The sequence below is a fragment of the Podarcis tiliguerta genome (genome assembly GCF_965153285.1).
Source record: "Podarcis tiliguerta genome assembly, chromosome: 7".
NCBI lineage: Eukaryota > Metazoa > Chordata > Lepidosauria > Squamata > Lacertidae > Podarcis > Podarcis tiliguerta.
The window spans coordinates 34,560,546-34,581,270 of record NC_139540.1 but is presented as its reverse complement, the minus strand read 5'-3'; the positions used below and the strand labels follow the sequence as shown (position 1 = coordinate 34,581,270).

Genomic DNA, 20,725 nt, shown 5'->3' with positions numbered 1-20,725 from the left:
TTCAGCCTTTTCCATACCTTGCCTAGTTAATTACCTGGGATTTTTATGTTTACATGCAGCAAGTGTATCTCCAGCTATAAACTACATAATTCACAATTGATGTAAATGGTTGTTATTATGTCAATTAAGCAGCTGTGTTCTCCACCTTCTCACTAAATAGAATGAGTGATAAACGGAGTTTACAGGGAAATACCTACTTTTCTTCAGGAGGGATAAAATAAATTACCTAGGTAGACCAGGTTGTCCAATTGTTCTCTGGTGAGGTGGATGCGGTTTCCAGGCTTCCTTTCTTGACCTGTTGACTGCAGCAAATGGTCAATTTCGTCACGCACCACTGCAAGAGCTTCTGGGTGCCGCAGAAGATAATACATGGCCCAGAATGTAGCTGGAATCGTGTTTCCTACAGAGGCCCACATGAAGGCAAAATGATGTGCTGGGAGAAAATAAGTGAAAAGGAAGATTAATAGCGTTTATTACACTGATTAGATTTGCAGTGTGCTAATTAAAAGATGTTAGGACACAGACCCAGCCAAGGATCAGTGAATGCTAATGAGGACCAATAGGCTTCTGAAGTCTAATTTTCTGCTTAATGAGAATAGTTTGAAATGTAATTTCAGGGTGGGGGCGAAATAAAGGGAGGAAATGCAGCTGAGTTATAATCTCTCTCATTATCACCATTAAGTATCTTGTTTTACCACCTCAGCCAAAAAGAGAGAGAGAAAGAAAGACAGAGAGAGAATCAATTATCATACAGGGTTGTTTAAGAGTAAAACATTTTATCATTAGCCAATTAGAAAAAACATTAAAAATGTTCAAGGTCGCCATTTTGCCATTTTATTTCAAAGGTCTCTAGTAAATTATCTGATTCTAGACAAGCAATCATTAAAAAGTTTGCTACCTGCTTTGTTGCGATCGCTGAGTACTTCATACATATCAAATAAATCTTTTCTGAATTGGACCACTTCTGAAGCCCCCAACCATCTTGACATGTTTTCAGGTAAAAACACACTGATAAGTTCTTTCCGGATACTCTTGGTCGTGCCTAATAATTCAATGGGTACACTGGCAGCTAAATAGGAAAAGCTGGCATCAAACTTATTAAACTTGTCTCCAATTGCTTCCACAATGCTGTAGTCAACTGCACTGGGATCCTTTCCGTACAGTGTTAAAAAGCTGGCTTCGAACATTAAGGAGAAGCAGAACTTGTTCATGTTCCCCATTTCCCAGTCTGTTGCTTGTGAGCACATCTTCTCAAATAGACCCTGGAGGTTTCCCATCATGCTGTCAGAGAGCACGTCCAATGGCCTGCCCGAAAGATACTGATAAGCCTTGTGCACATTCTCATGCATGTCTGGGAGATGATGATTGAGGGTGGTTGGATGGTCAAATGCCTTGGTCGATATCTGATCAGCAAGTTCTTTAAATTGGAGATATTTTCCGGTTTTGGTCACATAAACAAACTGCAGGGGGTTCATTATGAATGTAATATATTTGCCTGAATGAGAGAGAGAGAGAGAGAGAGAGAGAGAGAATGGTTAAACTCAGTGTGACAGTTTAAGGCAACAATTCTTGTTTGAGGATTTGCCTATGTGGCAGTGGTGGAATAATCACTATCTTCCACGTGTGAGAAGTGAGATCATTTGCAAGATATGCGCCACAGATACAGGGCATTCAAATAAAATACAGGAATTAATACAGAGGCTTACATCCCCTAATAAATAAAACAGTATATACAAATGGATGCCTAATCAACAAACTAATGCAACAAACTATAAACTGTTCCTGAAAACAAATGCATATTAAGCATTTAAGTATTCCCCAGCAGTAAAAAATAAATAAATAAATAAAAATTCACCATATTGCCGCGATAAATCTTGCCATTTAGCTAATTAGCCTGGATGATATAGTAAGCTAACCACTCATGACAGTGAAAAGTCTATGCACAAATAAAATAATAGTCATACTAGTATTAAGGAAAGCATTATTATAATGGTTGTACTCAGTCACATGTACTTTTAGAAAATCTTCCAAAGTTCTGTTTTCACATGTCAGTTATAGGCCTCAAAACATGACTTCATTACTTGCATGTTGCGCCTGCTGACAAGCTATGAATGGTTGTTCCAGGTTCTTTTTATACAATTCTTTATTTTTATTAAACAATATAACCTGTATGGAGAATTCAAACACATCTATGATTTATTGACTAGACATGCCAATCCTAAACCCTATTTACACCAATAAGGTTTATTACCTAGTAAGGTTGGTTTGAGCAAAGATGGGGAACCTGGACTTCCATCAACCCAGACAACATGGCCGTTGGTCAAGGATTATGGGAGTTCTAGTCCAACAACACCTGGAGGGCAGTTCTATGTATTCAGGAGGATGTTCAATGGATTGCATGAGATTAGAGCCTAAATTATAATCAATCAGGCTCAAGATTCTAGGAATCTCATGATCATTGTAGCTGGTTGATGCTAGTTATTGATTCTACTCATACACACACACTTGGAGTCAATTAATACCTTCAGACTGAGATAGGGGAAATTGCATGCCTGACCATTCATCTTCATAGAAAGATAGACTTATTCTGTGAACACAATAGCTTTCCACATATGGGGAATTAAAAAAACCCCAAACAAATCACAAATGAAAACAAGCATTCAACAATCTAAGCCCCTGAAGCCTTTATTGTTAAAATGATTTTAAAGTTCAGAGAAAGATGCTCTAAATGCTACTGCTGAACATACAGGTCATCTGTCTACGTCATCTTTGTGATGGTGTCCATTAGGTTTGGAATATTTCAAAAAGTGAAAATCAGGACAAAAAAGTTGTTTAGCTTTTTTTATATATGTACAAAATCTCAAATAATAAGGTAATTCGCCAAAATATACCCAGAGAGAGTGCTACATGGCATAAAAGAGGTTTAGACTGTTCTGCCAGTAAGTAAGTGCTAAATTCTTATTTCTAAGTAAATAGCCCTCAGCAAGTACTGTGTGCCTTCAAGCAGGTAGTCCCCAGCAACACAATTGATTGCCTCCTCCTCCATACCTTGTTTTCCTCCTGATTTTCTCTGAACAGTGTAATTATTTCTATCTTAAAATAATAAAGGTTCTATAATAATAATAATAATAAAGGTTCTGGTTGGGGGTTGGTGAAAGATTTAGCACAGGATATTGGGACACCATTACAGTTTCCAGACATAGGATGAGAGGTGCAAAAAGAGAACCCCTGTATTCTACAATTTATCACTTTTCCTCCTGAAGTGCAAGGCATCCAGACTATTCCCTACCCCACTTCTATGCAACCCTGGGATCCTGCCCACTAATTCTGTTGTGTAAAATGACTCAAACTGGTACAAGCAACCTTTCAAATACCATCTCAGTGCATCTGAACAATAAAAATAAATAAATACTCAGAACAGTTTGTATTCAGAAAAAAAATAAAGAAGAAACATCTTCAGAGTTTTGCCCAAAACTCTTGAGAGACTTGAGCATTATTATTTTTTTCCTGGCTCCAACCCAATCTTTTACAATGAATTCATCCTGGAGTCGCTTTTTATTATAGGCATTAAAGTTGTGACCGAGAGACTGAAAATACTACATTCTGCTCTGGTATTTAACAAGCTGATTTTGAATGCTATTAACCTGAAGATGTCAGCTAGCTTCCCAACTTTGAGCATTCAGGGTAAACAATTTAAGATTTCTTTAAAAATTAATTAATATTAATTTAAACCATCTGTCCACCATCTGCTATTTTCAGATGAAAAAAAATAATATGAGCTGCTTTTTTGTGATCTTCACTCCAACATTTTGCAAAACAATTCCCAATTCTTATATATTTAAATATCAACATAATTTCAAGTGAATAATCTTTCCAGGATGGGCGACTATTCTAGTATCACCCCTGTTTTGAATGCACTTGCTTGGAATAAGGTCCTATATGATATTAATATGAGCCCCTAAACTGTACTCCCCTAGGAAATATCTGAAACAGGTTCCAAGTAAATTTGTTTAGGACAGAGCTTACAGTATCTTTATAAACACTTGTTCATTGCAAGTACATTCAAAAGCATGCAATACAATCCTGACACTACCTGCCGCAAAGAAGCAAACTTCATGTTACCCCAGCCCTAAATTTGAAAGCACAAGACATGTTAGGCGCAAGGCCTGCTGGACTGAGCATGTGAATAATAAGGCACACTGAACTCTGTGAGTCCTGCCTGGCTTTCAGGATTGAAGCCAACACATTCTGGACTGGGCAAATCAGCCGGTTTAAAACAGTCCTTTATGTCAACCTGACCATTCTGCTTTGCATTACAGAATTGAGTGGGCATCACAATAATCTCATTACTGCTTTTATTTACACATAAAAACCTGTTGCAGCAGACACTAGATACTGTATTTATTCCACCCCAAATAATTTAATTAAAAATAATTTAATTAATTTTAACAATTTTTAAAGCATTATAATACATTTATACATGCATTTTCCATAGCTCATGGTGATTCACATAAAAAGAAGTAACATAAAAATGAGCCCAGGCAATAAAAAGCTCACACAAACATAACTTAGCTGTGCTTATTTCTGTTGGCTGCAAAGACTTTGTTCTACTTCCCACCAGTAAACATACATAGATGAAGATAGATTCTCTTTCTACATTTACTTGAAAATAAGCCCATTCCTTTCAAACTCATCCTGACACTTGGCCAGTCCAGTCTCAGCCACAAATACCTCAGAGGAGCTCTGTTTTGTGCTTTAAAACTCCGAAATCCATCACCGCAAGCTCACAAGCCAGAGTACCCATCTGACTGGTTGTGGGAGCAGGTTCCCACATCTGCCAAGGAGTTCAAGGGATCAGAGCCTTCCTAAAAGCAGCCTGCTTTCTGTATTAGATCCATTTATACTAGGTCCACAGTGACAGTTTAATGAAGTTCCCCTTACGAGTCTGGCAATGTCTGCTGATGCTAAAATCTCTTCTCCCCAGTGGAATATGAAGAGACATGTCTGTATGGGACAGCCATGTAGAAACTCCTTACTGCCTAATAAGCAGAGTCAGCTCTTCTATTTAATTGCATGAAAAGAAGTAAGAAAAAAAAGAAAAGCCACTTCTAATCCTGGAGAATAAATGGTTCTTAAGGGGTTTTGTGGTGTGTTTTTTTGTTTGTTTCTGTTTATTGATGCTGCTCATTTGCTCCCAAACCTCCGACTTCTGCTACAGTTTCTATTACAAAGACTTCACAACCGCTAGTTTCCATTGTATCTTTGTAACAAAAAAGCATAGAGTGCAAGATAGGAAGAACAAAGTCACTGGAAAATCCTGTCATTTTGGAAGTAGTGCAGCAACACTGAGTATTTTAATACAGTGGTACCTCGGGCTACATACGTTTCAGGTTACAGAGTCCACTAACCCAGAAATAGTGCTTCAGGTTAAGCACTTTGCTTCAGGATGAGAACAGAAATTGTGTTCCGGCAGCGCGGCGGCAGCAGGAGGCCCCATTAGCTAAAGTAGTGCTTCAGGTTAAGAACAGTTTCAGATTAAGAACAGACCTCCAGAACGAATTAAGTACTTAACCTGAGGTACCACTGTACTGCTAAGAATAACACCACATATAGCATATAGCTGTAGCTATATAGATGATAGATAGACATTGGTACCACAGCCTGCAATAAACCCAGATGCCAACTTTGCTGCCACATACACCTGGACAACACCATTACTGGCCCCAACAACATCAAACATACCACCTGAGGACTATTTCATTGCTCATCTTCTAACATTGTGTTTGCCATCAAATGCCAACAGTGCCCTTCAGCTCTCTATATTGGACAAACAGGCCAAACCCTACGCCAAAGGATAAGAGGACATAAAACTGACATCAGGAATCACAAGACAGAGAAACCAGTAGGAGAACATGTCAATCCCCCAGGACATTCTATACAAGATCTCAAAGTAGCTGTCTTATTACAAAAGAATTTCAGAAATAGACTGGAAAGAGAAGTTGCTGAATTGCAACTTAGTACCAAACTTAAAACCATGGAGAGACCTGGTCTGAATAGAGACATTGGATTCTTATCTCATTATACATGATAAATCTATTTTTAGCCATCTTAACCCTTGCTTTTTCCTGTAAGACCAATTGCAGTCATTAACAGTTGTCAACAGGTTTACCACACCTATCAGCCAATCACCCATTCCCACCACCCTTCTGAGTAATACCCCTCCCCACCTTCTTACTATATATAAGGGTCTGGTGACTTCTGTTTCAGTGTATCTGAAGAAGTGTGCGTGCACACAAAAGCTCATACCAATAACAAACTTAGTTGGTCTCTAAGGTGCTACTGGAAGGATTTTTTAAAATTTTGTTTCGAGACTACAGCAGACCAACATGGCTACCTACTTGTAACTAGATATAGAAAGATAGATAGATAGATTGATAGATAGATGAAAGATAGATAGATAGATGATAGAGATAGATAGATAGATAGATAGATAGATAGATAGATAGATAGATATAGATGACAGATGTTGTTGTTGTTTAGTCATTTAGACGTGTCCGACTCTTTGTAACCCCAAGGACCAGAGCCCGCCAGGCACTCCTGTCTTCCACTGCCTCCCTCAGTTTGGTCAAACCTATGTTAGTAGCTTCGAGAACACTGTCCAACCATCTTGTCCTCTGTCATCCCCTTCTCCTTGTGCTCTCAATCTTTCCCAACAACAGGGTCTAGATATAATGGAATGTTTGGCATGGGCTACAGCATGATCAAGTAATATTATATACACTGAGGGGGTTTTACTGCTTTAAATGTTTTAGCAACAACTGTTTTAAATAGACTGATCCACAAGCAAATTATGCTGGTGTGTTCAAATTCAAGCTGGCCTATTCCTGAACAACTTGATAGGACCTGTTCCCTGGCACAAAGCAAGCTAAACTTGGAAGTGAAGTCTCTATGGTTGTAGAAAGAGTTACACTTCAAGGTAAGAATGACAGACACTCAGAGGATGAACCACAAAATGGCATCCCCCTCAAAATGGCATCCCCCCAGTGAAGAAGGGTTGGGTGAAGATCTACATCAGGAACAAGCAGAGAATAAATATCTATGTTGGGAGCTGCTGACCCTGTGGATCCTGCCACCTGAGGCACACACACACACACACACACACACACAGCTCATGACTGGGCCAACCATGCTTCAGGCAGATACAAGAGCAAAGGTGTTTTTAAAATATCAGCGGACAAAGTGCACTTTTGTCAAGGCTGTAATGAAAGGTTTGATTTATGAAAAATATGCAATAGGTTCATCACAAATACTGCATCTGAGAAAATGGGCTCCAGTTCATGAATGCTTGTGCCAACGTATATTTGTTACTCTTTAAACAAACCACAGGACTCTTCAGGAATGCCAGCTTGGCCCCACAACTGTGGGTGCCCGGTGCTGTGGGTGTCATGCAGCATGCATGGCCCTGGCACCAAAATTTGTGGGTGCCCAGCCCCTTCAAGGGGAATTTTGTGGGTGCTTGGGCCCCTAGGGCCCCAGGGATTTGGCACCTATGGGGCTCTTGGTTGCTTTTCTTATGACAGATTAACGTGTCTTCCGCTTTGAGGTTCTTTGCAGCATTTCGATAGAGGCAGACATGGGTTTATGACAAACAGAGCAAACTTTTAAGATCTGCAGAGTTGTCATCTACCTGGAGGATCAAGAAGTACAGGTTGAGTCTTTAAGTACCATTGTATAGAAATGACAGGGGTTTTTTTGGAGGGGAGATAGGGAAGATGATCACATTTATGTAATAGTGGTCTTATTAGGAAGATTTTGCTGAACTGCTGACAATGATGTACAGTAGCGATTCGTTGGAATGACGTTTGGGGAAAACGATTCTGCTGCACCACCACACAAAACCAATTAGAGAACTATTTTCTGCGACAGGTCAGGAATTTACATTGTTTCTTGTGGAAAGATGTGCTTTTTAATTTCTTTATTAAGATGACATCCATGTCCCTTGAGACTTTTCGGGATGACAATCATTTGCTCATCACACGGGAAAGTACAATCAGTGAAATCATGTTACCAGTCCAGGGCAACGCCAGAAACTCCAAGCATCGTTCCACATTTTCCAAATGAACTACTCCGGGAACCAATAATTAGAACAATATATATTGGCAGTATTTTTTGACAGGACCTTTAGCTACACACAAAGCAGAGAAAGTAATGATAGAGCATACACATCAGTACTGCTGTAGATTATTTGATTGTTCTGTATATGTCAATTTTGCCAATTCAAAAAGACATCACGAGATGCTGTGTATATTGGTATTGGGGGTCAAGATGCACAGTGCTTATTACAGCAGTAGATTTGCTTCACTTTCTCCTTTATGAGCTGTAGATATTCAGCATTAACAAAAACCAGGAAGTGTCACAAAGTAATAAAAACTCTGATGTCCCTGAGAAACAATACTACCTGTAACTCAGTCTATTCTGCTTACTATCTCATGGCATCATAATGCAACACTTTAAAAAGTGACTTGGCTTAACAATGAGATATTAAATAATTATGTTTGAAAGTGTAACTATCCAAAAAAAAGGAGGAGGATGCTGTCACACCTATAGTGTGTTTACATCATTTCTTTCTCTCACTTGCCTATATTAAAAAGGAAATGCTACTCTTGGGGATTTGGGGAGATGGAATTGAGTTTCTAAAACAAATTTACTGACCAACATTTCATAATTTGCAATTAATTTAAAATAGTTTATTAAAAACATGTTCAGAAGTACAAAATGTTTTTGTTTTGTCCGGATATCAATTCTTACATTAGATACCTTGCTGGAGTCTTTATTTAGCAACCTGATGAAAGTCTGACAAGCTGAACTTCGGCTTATATTTTGCAGATTTCTTCATTGCTTTTGCCCACAACATTATCTGCCCCCTTTTCCTCCCCACAGTCTCTCCACAGGAGAACAGATGTGGAGCACCCAAGGGACCATTGTTGCCTCCCCCTTCTATCCACAAAGCCTGCTTCCTCTAAAGCACTAGATTCCCCACCACCATCATTTTGTCCCCACCAAATCAAAGCACTGGATTAGTAGACTGCTTATTTCATGATGCATGCTGTATACAGAGTTCTTTATTCCCTGTGTGATAAGCACTTCAGCTGCAACCCTGTGCAATGTTAGGATGCTGAAATTCCATCGTTGTCAGTAAATGTAAGCAGTTTTTTTGGATTGCAGCTCTGATCTTTAGAAATAAAAAAAAAGCAAAGTCCCAGTTTGCAAACCTAGGTGCACCCTCGCTTCGACAGTAAAACCTGTGTAACTTTGATGCATGATGGTATGTAACTACAGAATTGTGTACAAAGTAAAGATTACAGAGATAGGAGCAGCTCCTGTTATTCTGCATTTATGAAGATGTGTGTTCAGAGCTATGGGTCATTGGAGAAGTAGTTTCGCTGTTCTCATTCTAATGAAACAATGAATTAATGTGTCAGTCACTTTTCTGTGCTGCTGTCAACTCCACTGTAAAAAATTAGACAGAAAGACATTTTGCTTTTTTTTTTTTAAAGAAAAGCCATTGTCTAAATATGACCTAGCATTTTCTGCCGTAGATGATGTAATTTATCACTTTAGCAGAGAGCAGAATGTAAAGAAAATACAGATAATTCATGTTTGGTAGACCAAGTATACAAAATATATTGTGTATCTATACATTTTATGCATATGTAGTGTATACGTGCAAATACCCAACTATACAGTTAGTTTTACATATCCTATTGTGTTCTGCACTGATGTTCGTTAAAGAGTACAATACAAAATAGACTCAGTGTAAAGGTAACTAATGACAAATAGCATAAAGCAGCCATGGGCTCTATTCAAACTGACCTCAGCAAATCATACCTGCTCATCTTCAAAGGTCTAGTGCAGGTATGTCCAAAGGCCGGCCTAATCTGGGCCACCATTTGGTTTAATCTGGCCCCTGTGGCAGTTCAGTTTATTTCTTGGGGGGGGGGGGGAAAGCTCAGTAACTTTCAACTTTGGAGAAAAATCCCAGCAACTTCAATCCTAAAAAAGGTCAACAACTTTAGTCGGCCCTCATGCATGTTTATGGAAGAAGTACATCTTCACCTGCCTCTTGAAAGAGCAGTGAGGAAAGATTCTCCTCACTGAGGAGACTGGCATCTCAGTGAGACGATTACTCCAAAGTTTCTCATGTACAGTGGTGCCTCGCAAGATGAAATTAATTCGTTCTGCGAGTTTTTTCGTCTTGTGAATTTTTCGTCTTGCGAAGCACGGTTTCCCATAGGAAATGCATTGACGGTTTCCCATAGGAATGCATTTAAAAAGGCGCAAGACATTTTCGTCTTGTGAAGCAAGCCCATAGGGAAATTCATCTTGCGAAGCAACTCAAAAAACAAAAAACTCGTTCGTCTTTTTCGTTCTGAGCAACCTGGCTTCTAACAGGGAGCGAAGCGTCCATTCCTCTGGGTCATTAAAACTTTTCGAGTTTTTCGTCTTGCGAGGCATTCGTTTTGCAAGGTACCACTGTTCTTAAGCATATCTTCACACACTTATAGAACTAAATAGCATGTTTCTCACCAGCAAGGTGGACGGTAACAACATCTCCGTATTTCTGTTGCAAAGATAACAAAAACTTGGTAGGGTCGTTTCTAAAATTCAGGGCTTCTCCCAGGAAAGGAATCCAACCATTTATTAAGGGCGCCTCTCCTGGTCTCCTGCAAAATAAATAGATACATAGAAAGCATCATTAATTCATTTGCCTAAGGAGATGAACATTTCATAATTTTCTGAGCTGGGTGTGGAGGATCTAGTCCAAAGCTCTTAGTGTTTCCAGGTGTGCATAAGAAAAGTCCTATACACACAAGGAAGAAGCTTGTATGGGGCAGCCCCACAGAGGAATTCCCATGTGATTGTGGGAGTTGCATATACATCAAAGCTTCTAAGAGTGTCATAAATCCATGGATTGGGTCGATAACTTCAGTGTAAAGTAAACATTGGAAGAAGAGAGAGCTTGATTCTCTAGGTGACCAATTCAAGGGGGTTTGTGGGAAATATAACTGCAGTTATCCCACAGCTCCTTTTAAAAATCTAAAGCAACTTTCCAAGTTAAAGTAAAATATGCAAATGTAGATGTCAGGGAACTGCCATCAGTGCCGGAGGGAGAGAGCAAAATCCAGAGGGATTCCGGAGAGCGTCCCGGGATTGGGAGAGGCAGCCCATCTTCTGGGGAAGAGAATCAGCGTAGCACCAGTGGAGAAGGGGGGCAGATGGGGGAAGCGGCGAGGCGGTCTCATGACTCCTTGCCAGGGACCAGCGGGGAGAGTAGAGGTTCTCCGCTGCCTACGCCTCCTTGCGCAGAAGGCTTTCGCGCAGAGAGAGTAGGAGAAGACTAGGCGTCAAAGAGCTTCTTTGCTGGAAGAAGTTTAAGAAACGCCCACTGACGGATTCTGCCAGCGATTGAGACAGCCACGGGTGAGTGGCTGTCCAGACAGAAAAGGTTCACTCAGGCAATCCAGCCAGGTGTTTGCACCGGCTTACGCACCAGCAACCCCTAGAACCATTACAGTAGACAATCAGGTTTCTTGATAATTTTTTATCTGCATAGACATACAAACCATACATGTTAGATTTTTAAAATATCTGAACATATAAATTTCAATGGGATTAAAACAAATATCCAACTTGAATACAATTAAAATAGAAATGTAATAGCTAAATAACACAATAGCTAACAATCCCGAGTCATTAACAAGTTCACAATGCAAGCAACATTTGTCTCCTGAGTAGCCCTCCTTAGCTTCCTGAACCTGATTTTTTACAAAGATGCCAAGTGTTTTATAGAAAGGATTAAAACATATATATAATGCATTAAAAAGCCTCTGATACCATAGTCCCATCTGGAAAAGTGCTTACACTACATACAGAGCAACTCAATTTGATTAATCGCAAGATATTTACTAGCTTGAATGTAATCAAAGATCAAGGGATCACAAGCATTACTACTACCATACATGGCATGAAAATTTATGTGGCTGGATTAACCCTATCATTGCCTCTCATAAAATGACAGATTTATTTTTTTAAAAAAAAACTTTTTACTTACTATTGTTATTATTTAGTTTAAAAAACCCTGGTGATTGAACAATATAGGTGAAAGATGAAACTCAATATTATTTCTATTTTAAAAACTTTGGTGATCAATTAACTAAAACAAAAGTGATTTAATAGATTAATTCTGCATAAATTTGCATATGAGAAACACAATAGTTTTAAGGAAACTGTACTTTGTGGATACAAATAATCATAGATGATGCATTATTTCTTGTTCACACAATCCTCTTTTAAGTTGGCATTTCACAATTAGAGTTTCAGTCAGTACTTGTAAAAATAGAATTTAAGCAAAATCTGTTACCCAATTAATTTGGGGCAGCTTTCTAGTTGAGCAAAATGGCTAAATGAATCAATGGCTCAAATCAAGCTATTGATTTAAACATTGCTGCCCTAAATATTTTATTAATATATAACTGTCAGTATACTGGTTTTCACAATGAAACAGAGAACAGCTCTGCCCCAGTAAGGTTACAATATATAGTTTTGAGAGATGGGGAAGATGGAACGGGAGAACAGAAGTGGGAGAGACACAGCTATTGAGATAAAAGTGAGCAAATTCTGTTACACAGACCTAGGTCTTGTCCATTACAGATGAAGGCTAAATATTAAGAATAAGGTTTCAAAGGGGTGTGGAGGGAGAACACAAGAACTGGTAAACTAACTGCCAAGTTTGGATCACCAAACATTTAAGGAGTACCTCAGAACATTTTTCATTTGGGTGGCTGTGCTTTAAAGCTGACTGTTGACTAGCAGATGCAGGGGAAAAACAAGCTGTTTTGTTGTTTTTGACACTCTGAGTTTATAGAGCTAGTATACTAGAAAATCTCTAGCAGTTACTGTCTGTTGATTTGGCACAAATATTGCCCTGGACACAGAAAACTTGCTAATGGTTAATTCTCCGTGAAATGACAAAATCGAGAGAAAAAGCAGAGAATAGATGGAATCATCTCTGCCGCGTTATGGCAGCCCACATCCGACCTACAATTAGTGTCTCAAAGCTACTAACCTATTCAGATGGTATACCTGTTATTCCTTTTGGGGGGGAGCCAGTGGCCAACATTCGCTTTTGGACAATACATTGCTCAAGTAACATCGTGACAAATCCATTTAGATTGGCGGTTTGTCATATTCTAATATAATGCACCTCGTTTCAACCTCCCTGCTCTGTCATCCGGTCAAAAGCTGTATTCTTCACGGGCTTTCCACCGGGTAGAAAAGACACAGCTCAGAAATCCAGGAGGAAATTAACTTAATGCTCCAAGTCTGGAAGATCACATCGGGGAGACATCTTGCCATTGCAAAGACGTGAGGGTCATCGTTTGCTTCAGACAAGTTTAGCTCAGCAGCGATAAGCTTAATACTGTAAAACAAGGAGGGCCTGCAACAAAATATGGTAGTGCATTGGACTCACTTTCAGTGTTCACATCCAGTAAGTCATACCCTCTCCCAGGACACTCCATTCTCCCCCACTTCCCTTCCCTGTTTCTGTATCCCACTACCACCACAGACACACAGCACTCTGTGGCCATTGTGCAGACTAGGTCCTCATGGGCTTTCTTTTCTTCAATAGTTTCCTCCTCTAAAATCTTGTGCATGCTGATATCCCTCTCTTATTTCTAGTACAGTGGTACCTCAGGTTAAGTACTTAATTCGTTCCGGAGGTCCGTACTTAACCTGAAACTGTTCTTAACCTGAAGCACCACTTTAGCTAATGGGGCCTCCTGCTGCTGCCACGCCACCGGAGCACAATTTCTGTTCTTGTTTTGAAGCAAAGTTCTTAACCTGAAGCACTATTTCTGGGTTAGTGGAGTCTGTAACCTGAAGTGTATGTAACCTGAAGAATATGTAACCCGAGGTACCACTGTAGCTCCATTTTTTGCTACATTCCTGGCAGCACTCACCGACCAAGATTCACTATTAGGTGGAGCAATACTATGACAAGGCTTTGCATATTTCAAGAGGAAAGTACAATACTGGTACCGCTTATGACCCATAATAGACTGATAACAGAAATGCATCTTCATTTCTGTCTTTGCTTAGGAGGATAGAGGTCATTTTGATGACTTATGGCTCCCTGCCAACTGAGCCGAGATGGCATGCTACTATATCAATAATATATTAATATATTAGCCTTCAAGTGTGCGCGCTAGAATTAGATGTTCCACTGTACAAAACTTATAAAACACATCTGGACTGAGTTTCTTATGGGCTCCTATTATTCTTATACTTCTTTTAAAGTATAACACAAAATCCATATATTTAATATAGAATTTAGGAGCTTGGCTGACAACATCTGCTGGCCTATGTTTTTGTTAATGTTGTGAAGGTGTTGGTTCTATAATGGGAAAATACTCTGAAGAAACAGCCACAACATGTACCAGGTGCAATAATTTATTTCCAGGGAGCATTGACTAGAACATTTCTAAAATAGGCAATGCTAGCCTATGCATATTTACTCTCAAATAAGTGCCACAGTATTTAATGGGGATTTTCCCCTAGTAAATGTGTTCAGAGTTGCAGCCTTCCAATGCAATGCTTGCTTCTACTCAGAAGTAAGTCTTACTGTATTGTGTGGGAATTACTCCCAGGTATTAAATTTATAACATTTGTATACCACTCTTCAGCCAAATATCTCAGGGCAGTTCACAGCATAAAAATACAAGATAAAAACACAAAATACATAATAAAAACAAGAACAAAAAACTCCAGAACAATAACCTCCCACCCCAGCACATTATAAAGGTTAATAAGCAGGATGAATTGATCTATTTCAGTCGCTGGCCAGAGTTAGGTACATACTTGCACCATAAAGCAATTTGGGAAATTCCTCTGCAGAACTATATTTTATTGATCTATGACAGAGTAGGTTTTCCCCCCCATCATGATGCAAGTATAGAAGTCACTACTCAATACAGTAATCCTCCAGATGCTTCAAACTCCATTGCCCATCAGCCCCAGCCAGCATGGCCAATAGCCAGGGTTGATGGCAATTGTAGTCTAGCAAAATCGAAAGGTCACCAGACTGGAGGGGAAGGCTGTAACAGAGATAGAGACAGGGCTTACAATATACACATGCAGTACAATACAGTACAATATAAACATGCATGTATTTCCTTCTCAGAATTGATATGCCACATTTATTTATTTACAGAAGTATTTATATACTGACCTCTCCTAAAACAGCAGGGCAGTGTGCAACAGTATGCATAAAACAAAACAAAACATGAAAACCATTAAAATGGCTGGCTCGTGAGTCAAAAGGCTTTAAACAGCTGCCTAGGCCTGTTGGCATAGAGAAGTCTTCAAGAAAGTCAAAAGTGAAGATGCCTGGGGTTTATTTGCTGGAAAAGTGTTCCATGGCTTGGGACCGGTGACACTAAATGCTGGACTTCTGCTTGAGGCCAGCTGGGTCTCTGTAACACAGGAGACAACTAACAGCCCTCTTCCAAATGATCTCAGTGATCAAGCGGGGATAGAAAAGCTCAGGAAGTCTTTAACGTATCCTGATTCAGATATGTCCGTTTCTGCCATATCAGCTGGTAAAAGACAGTCCTAACCACACAGCTCACTTGGGCCTCTGACAACTATGCATCTAGCAGCTATGTATCTAGAATCATAGAACTGTAGAGTTGGAAGGAACCCTGAGGGTCATTTAGTCCAACCTGCAAATTTAGAGAGAGTGCAACTCCCTCCAATGCAGGCAACTAGCCAATTTTCCAGTTGCTTTGATGCATGTCTAAGATGCTGAAGTATTTATAGCTCAGGGCTGCCCGGGCAAATAGTTTCATCCAAGATTTTAGAGCTTTATGGAAACTATTTATTTGATCTGTGTAGATGGGCCATAGCTTTGCAGGAAAGAATCTATTTGCAGGCAGAAGGTCTCAGGTTCAATCTCTGGTATCTCCAAATAGGAAAGACTCTGCTATCTTTCCTACTTAAGTTTCATCACAGAGGAAAAGGTGTTTGTAATTCACTTCCAATATACCGTATTTTTTGCTCTATAAGACTCACTTTTTCCCTCCTAAAAAGGAAGGGGAAATGTGTGTGTGCGTCTTATAGAGCGAATGCAGGCTGTGCAGCTATCCCAGAAGCCAGAACAGCAAGAGGGATTGCTGCTTTCACTGCGAGCGATCCCTCTTGCTGTTCTGGCTTCTGAGATTCAGATTTATTTTTTTTCTTGTTTTCCTCCTCCAAAAACTAGGTGTGCCTTGTGGTCTGGTGCATCTTACAGAGCGAAAAATACGGTAATTCTCAGAGCAGGAATTGAACAGGTGAATTCTTCTCATGGAATATAATACATCATAAATGCACAACACCTGTAGTTGCCATTCATGAACATAAACCTTCTGTTTAATAATGTCTGTTTACAGCCAGAAACAGACATATAGTAATCTCTTGTTTGGGATAAACATTAATCCAGATCTGTCTGCAAATTGTCTACAATACATATACACACATTCCCTCTCTCTCTCTCTCTCTCTCTCTCTCACACACACACACACACACACACAAGTTCATTACTTATGATAATCTCCGTTGTGGTCTGTTCTTAACCTTCATTCTCCTGCCTGTCCTAAATCTAGCAAATCCACTCGTGGCAAGTGATGATTGACATCTGCTCTTAACATAACTTTTGTGGTATGAAAAATAATTGAAACAGCCCACCATGGAGATGCCACCCTGATGGGGACCAGTGATATCTCTGAATAGTTTTCAGGAGGAAAAACAAGAATGCAAAGGGCCTGAAAAAGAGTCAGTAAGAAGGCATTTCCCTGGAGAATATCTTTTTCATTTTACAAAGTGGCACTGGCATCACACAGGTTGAAAAGAGCTGGTGGAAAAGAGCACTCTTATGTAGTTCAGTTCAGGAGGCAGGCAATGCATTTCCTCTCCTCCTCAAAAAATGATGCAGACATAAATCTAGCAATCTAAAGTATTTTTTCCTCTCTTTTAAAAGGGGTATGTTTGGGGTGGGGGCAAGGCACTGGTACAGATGTATAGCAAAAGCTAATGCGAACATGTCAGAACAGTTTGCATATCTTCACTCACGATCATAATATTTAAACAGCTTCAACATGACATGCAGAAAGAGTCCCGAGGGCTTCTAACATTATTGAACACTTGGGACTGTAATGTGTACAATGAACCCAGAGGCTTTATGCCCCAGAAAGGTACGCTATAGAAACATGGTGCAGAGCCTTTTGTTTTTTAATATGATATTTTGGAAGCATGGACACTGAAGAGAATGGAGTTTTAAGCAGTGGACAATGCTTTGTATTTTCTGAAATGTATCTGTTATGCAGTAGTCAAAAAGGACATGGTATTATTTATGTTATGTTTCCTTTTCTATCTGCTAGTGTGTATCACAGAATCATAGAACTGTAGATTTGGAAGGGACCCCAAGAATCCAACCCCCTGCAACACAGAAATCACAGCTGAAGAATCCCTGACAGATGGCCTATCAGCCTCTGTTTAAAAACTTCCGGTGAAGGAGGGCCCAAAGGAGTCTGTTCCACTGCCAAACAGCTCTCAACCATGGGTGTAGCCAAGGGGGCAGGCGGGGGGCAGCTCCCCCCCCCATCAAGTACAGTGGTACCTTGGTTATCAAATGCCTTGGTACTCAAACGTCTTTCTTTTCAAATGCTGAAAACCCAGAAATAAGTGTTCCAGTTTTCGAACGTTTTTTGGAAGCAAACATCCGATGCGGTTGTCGGCTATTGTTTCTGGGACACCTGCACCAATCAGAAGCTGTGCCTTGGTTTTTGAACATTTCAGAAGTCAAATGGACTTCCGGAATGGATTCAGTTTGGCGCCTTTGTTTTTGCTATTTATTTTACGTTTTTGTTTTTGAGGCTTTTTACGTTACAGTCATACCTCTTTTTGCGACCGCTTCATGTTGCGTTTTTCAGGTTAAGAATGCGGCAAACACTGAAGTGTTTACTTCCTGGTTTCGCCGCATGCGCAGAAGTGTTCTGTGTGGTTTGCGCATGCTCAGAAGCGCTCTATTGTGCTTCACACGTGCGTAGACGCCGCACTCTGGTTGTGGACTTTTCGGGGTGCAAACAGCACCCCGGAACGGATTGTGTCTGCAACCAGAGGTACCACTGTAATTTGTTTTTGTGGCTGTGTGAAACCCAGTTCAGCTACTGATTGATTGATTGTGTGACTGCAGAAATGGATAAAAGCCCCCCCCTCCAAAGAATGACTGTCATCAGTGCAGGTAAGAAAAAAAATTACCGTAATTTTAATTTTTATCACCTACAATACTGTCTTATTTATTTTATTGTACAGTACACTGCTTATTGCCTTTCATTTTATGGATCAATGTTCTCGTTAGATAGTAAAATTCATGTTAAATTGCTGTTTTAGGGGTTGTTTTCAAAAGTCTGGAATGGATGAATCCATTTTGCATTACTTTCTATGGGAAAGTGCGCCTTGGTTTTGGAACAGACTTCTGGAACGATTCAGTTTGAGAACCAAGGTACCACTGCAGAACAATAGAAATACTTGACTAACTGACCAATCACATTGGTTCTCCCTACAAACAAAAGTCCTGGCCCACCATCAAAGTTCTGCCCCCTCCTCAACAAAAATCATGGCTACGCCCATGCTCTCAGCATCAGAAAGTTCTTCCTAATCTTTATTCAGAATCTCCGTTCTTGTAATCTGAAAGCATTGGTTCAGGTTTTTGTCCTTTGGATCAGTAGAAAACAATATTTTTAATCATTTGATATTATGAGATATATTTTTGTTGTGCATCTCCCTGAAATTCAAGTAGGATGAAGGATGGTATACAGTGGTGCCCTGCAAGACGAATGCCTGGCAAGACGGAAAACCCGCTAGACGAAAGGGTTTTCCGTTTTGGAGGTGCTTCGCAGGACGAATTTCTCTATGGGCTTGCTTCGCAAGACGAAAATGTCTTGCGGATCCTGGGGTTTTTCCCCCGCTCCCCACCCCCTTTTTCTAAGGCACTAAGCTGCTAATAGCCTTTTAGCAGCTAATCCGCTAATCCCTTAAAACTTTAATAGCCGCTAATAGCCGCTAAACCGCTAATAGCGCTAATCCGCTAATCAGCTAATGGGCTTGCTTCGCAAGACGAAAAAAACCTCACGGAACGGATTCTTTTCGTCTTGCGAGGCACCACTGTATAAATGTTTAATGAATAAATGTGTTTTTTAAAAGGGGGGAGGAAGACACACTGGTTAACACCTGATATTTTGACAAGACCCTGGAAAGCAGCTTACTTGATCACTTGTACCTCAGAAGTGATAATCTCCCATCTATTGGTTAATTTTAGCATGTGTCTTGTCTAGTTGTATTAGAAGAAACGAGTTGGGGAGGAGGGGGAAGGGGGAATCTCGAGACAAACATGAGGCTAAGAGAAATGGGCAATCCAATAATAATAACAAAGAGCAATGGGGGGAAAAGTGTAAGTTGCATTCATTGAGTTGGAGTTAACCTAAATTAGTCACACTTCAGTGTGAAATCATGGCTAATTGATTTCAGTGGGGATAAGTGTGATTAACTTAATAATTAGCAACTGATAATTATCTATATATATGCATCAAGGGCCAGCAGCATCACACAGATGGTAATAAAAGCTACAAACAATGCAACAAGTTGCGCACCCAAAATGCTACTGAATAGCGCAAGCACAGCACCTCCAACTAATACAGCAGAAAGTGCCATGTGTGAAAGTTTGTGCTATATTAGGAACAGGGGATTTCATTTTCTTGCCGTGTCTCAAGACATGGTCTGAGGATAAACAGGCAGTCAGTTTGCTGCAGTTAAGTATGGCATGCTCTGTACCTGCATGGGAGACCCCATGCATTAACCACCTTTAGTTCCATGATGGAAGAAAGGGCGGGAAATGATGTCCTAAATAAATATGAATATTTGCATCTGTAATTATTTATTATTTAGATTCATATTCCAGCCCTTACCTCAGCATCTTACAGTTAAGGTATTAGAAGAAAGAAAGAAAGAAAGAAAGAAAGAAAGAAAGAAAGAAAGAAAGAAAGAAAGAAAGAAAAGAAAAGAAATAGGACTGCAAATTCAACTGGTTTAACCTGAGAATTAAGGACACACTTGTTTATTTTAATTTATTCTAGCCCATTTTTGTTTTGGTGTGTTAGGCCATTTTTAATCATTTATCATTTCCTATTGCACTAACAATGAGCATTAGCTTTTGGTAATATGAAAAGTTATTTAAATTTAGTTGATTTATCAGTTCATTAGTTTAAAAAAGTCAGCAATTTATTATTGTAAAATACTTCAGTCAGAAAATAGTCCCAATAAAAGTGAATGCCCAATCACATGTTAATACCTGCCTGGGTTGTGGTTGATAGAACATATGATTATTTAATTCATACAATTTTCCAGAGGGCAGCAATGACAGGCGGCCTTTTAAATTTCCAGCTATGCCTCTGGATGGAGTGTTGTTCCATAGCATAACTGGAAATTAAAATGCTCACTTCCCATTGTTCAAATAAGTTTGAGGGGCAGGGGCCTGCTAACTTAGAAAGGGGCTTGTCCAAGGGCACATTTTGAGGTCCTTGAGATCTGAAACCACCCCTTTATTATAGTATGTGAAACACAGCAGCAC

General features: G+C 39.7%; 1 protein-coding gene and 1 long non-coding RNA gene across 2 annotated transcripts in view; one reads left to right on the top strand and one right to left on the bottom strand.

Annotated features, from left to right (window-relative positions):
• CYP7B1 (cytochrome P450 family 7 subfamily B member 1) overlaps positions 1 to 20,725 on the bottom strand; it is a 102,130-nt gene that overhangs the window by 15,875 nt on the left and 65,530 nt on the right. Inside the window, exons 2-4 of the mRNA XM_083451182.1 lie at positions 10,588 to 10,724; positions 899 to 1,495; positions 227 to 433 (exon numbers count right to left, since the gene is read on the bottom strand). Coding sequence (XP_083307308.1) covers positions 227 to 433; positions 899 to 1,495; positions 10,588 to 10,724 — 941 coding nt within the window. The remainder of the gene's footprint in view (positions 1 to 226; positions 434 to 898; positions 1,496 to 10,587; positions 10,725 to 20,725) is intronic.
• The window catches only part of LOC310682587, a 384,385-nt gene continuing 369,265 nt past the window's right edge, over positions 5,606 to 20,725 (top strand). The window contains exon 1 of the long non-coding RNA XR_014514026.1: positions 5,606 to 6,333. This is a non-coding gene — a long non-coding RNA (uncharacterized lncRNA). The remainder of the gene's footprint in view (positions 6,334 to 20,725) is intronic.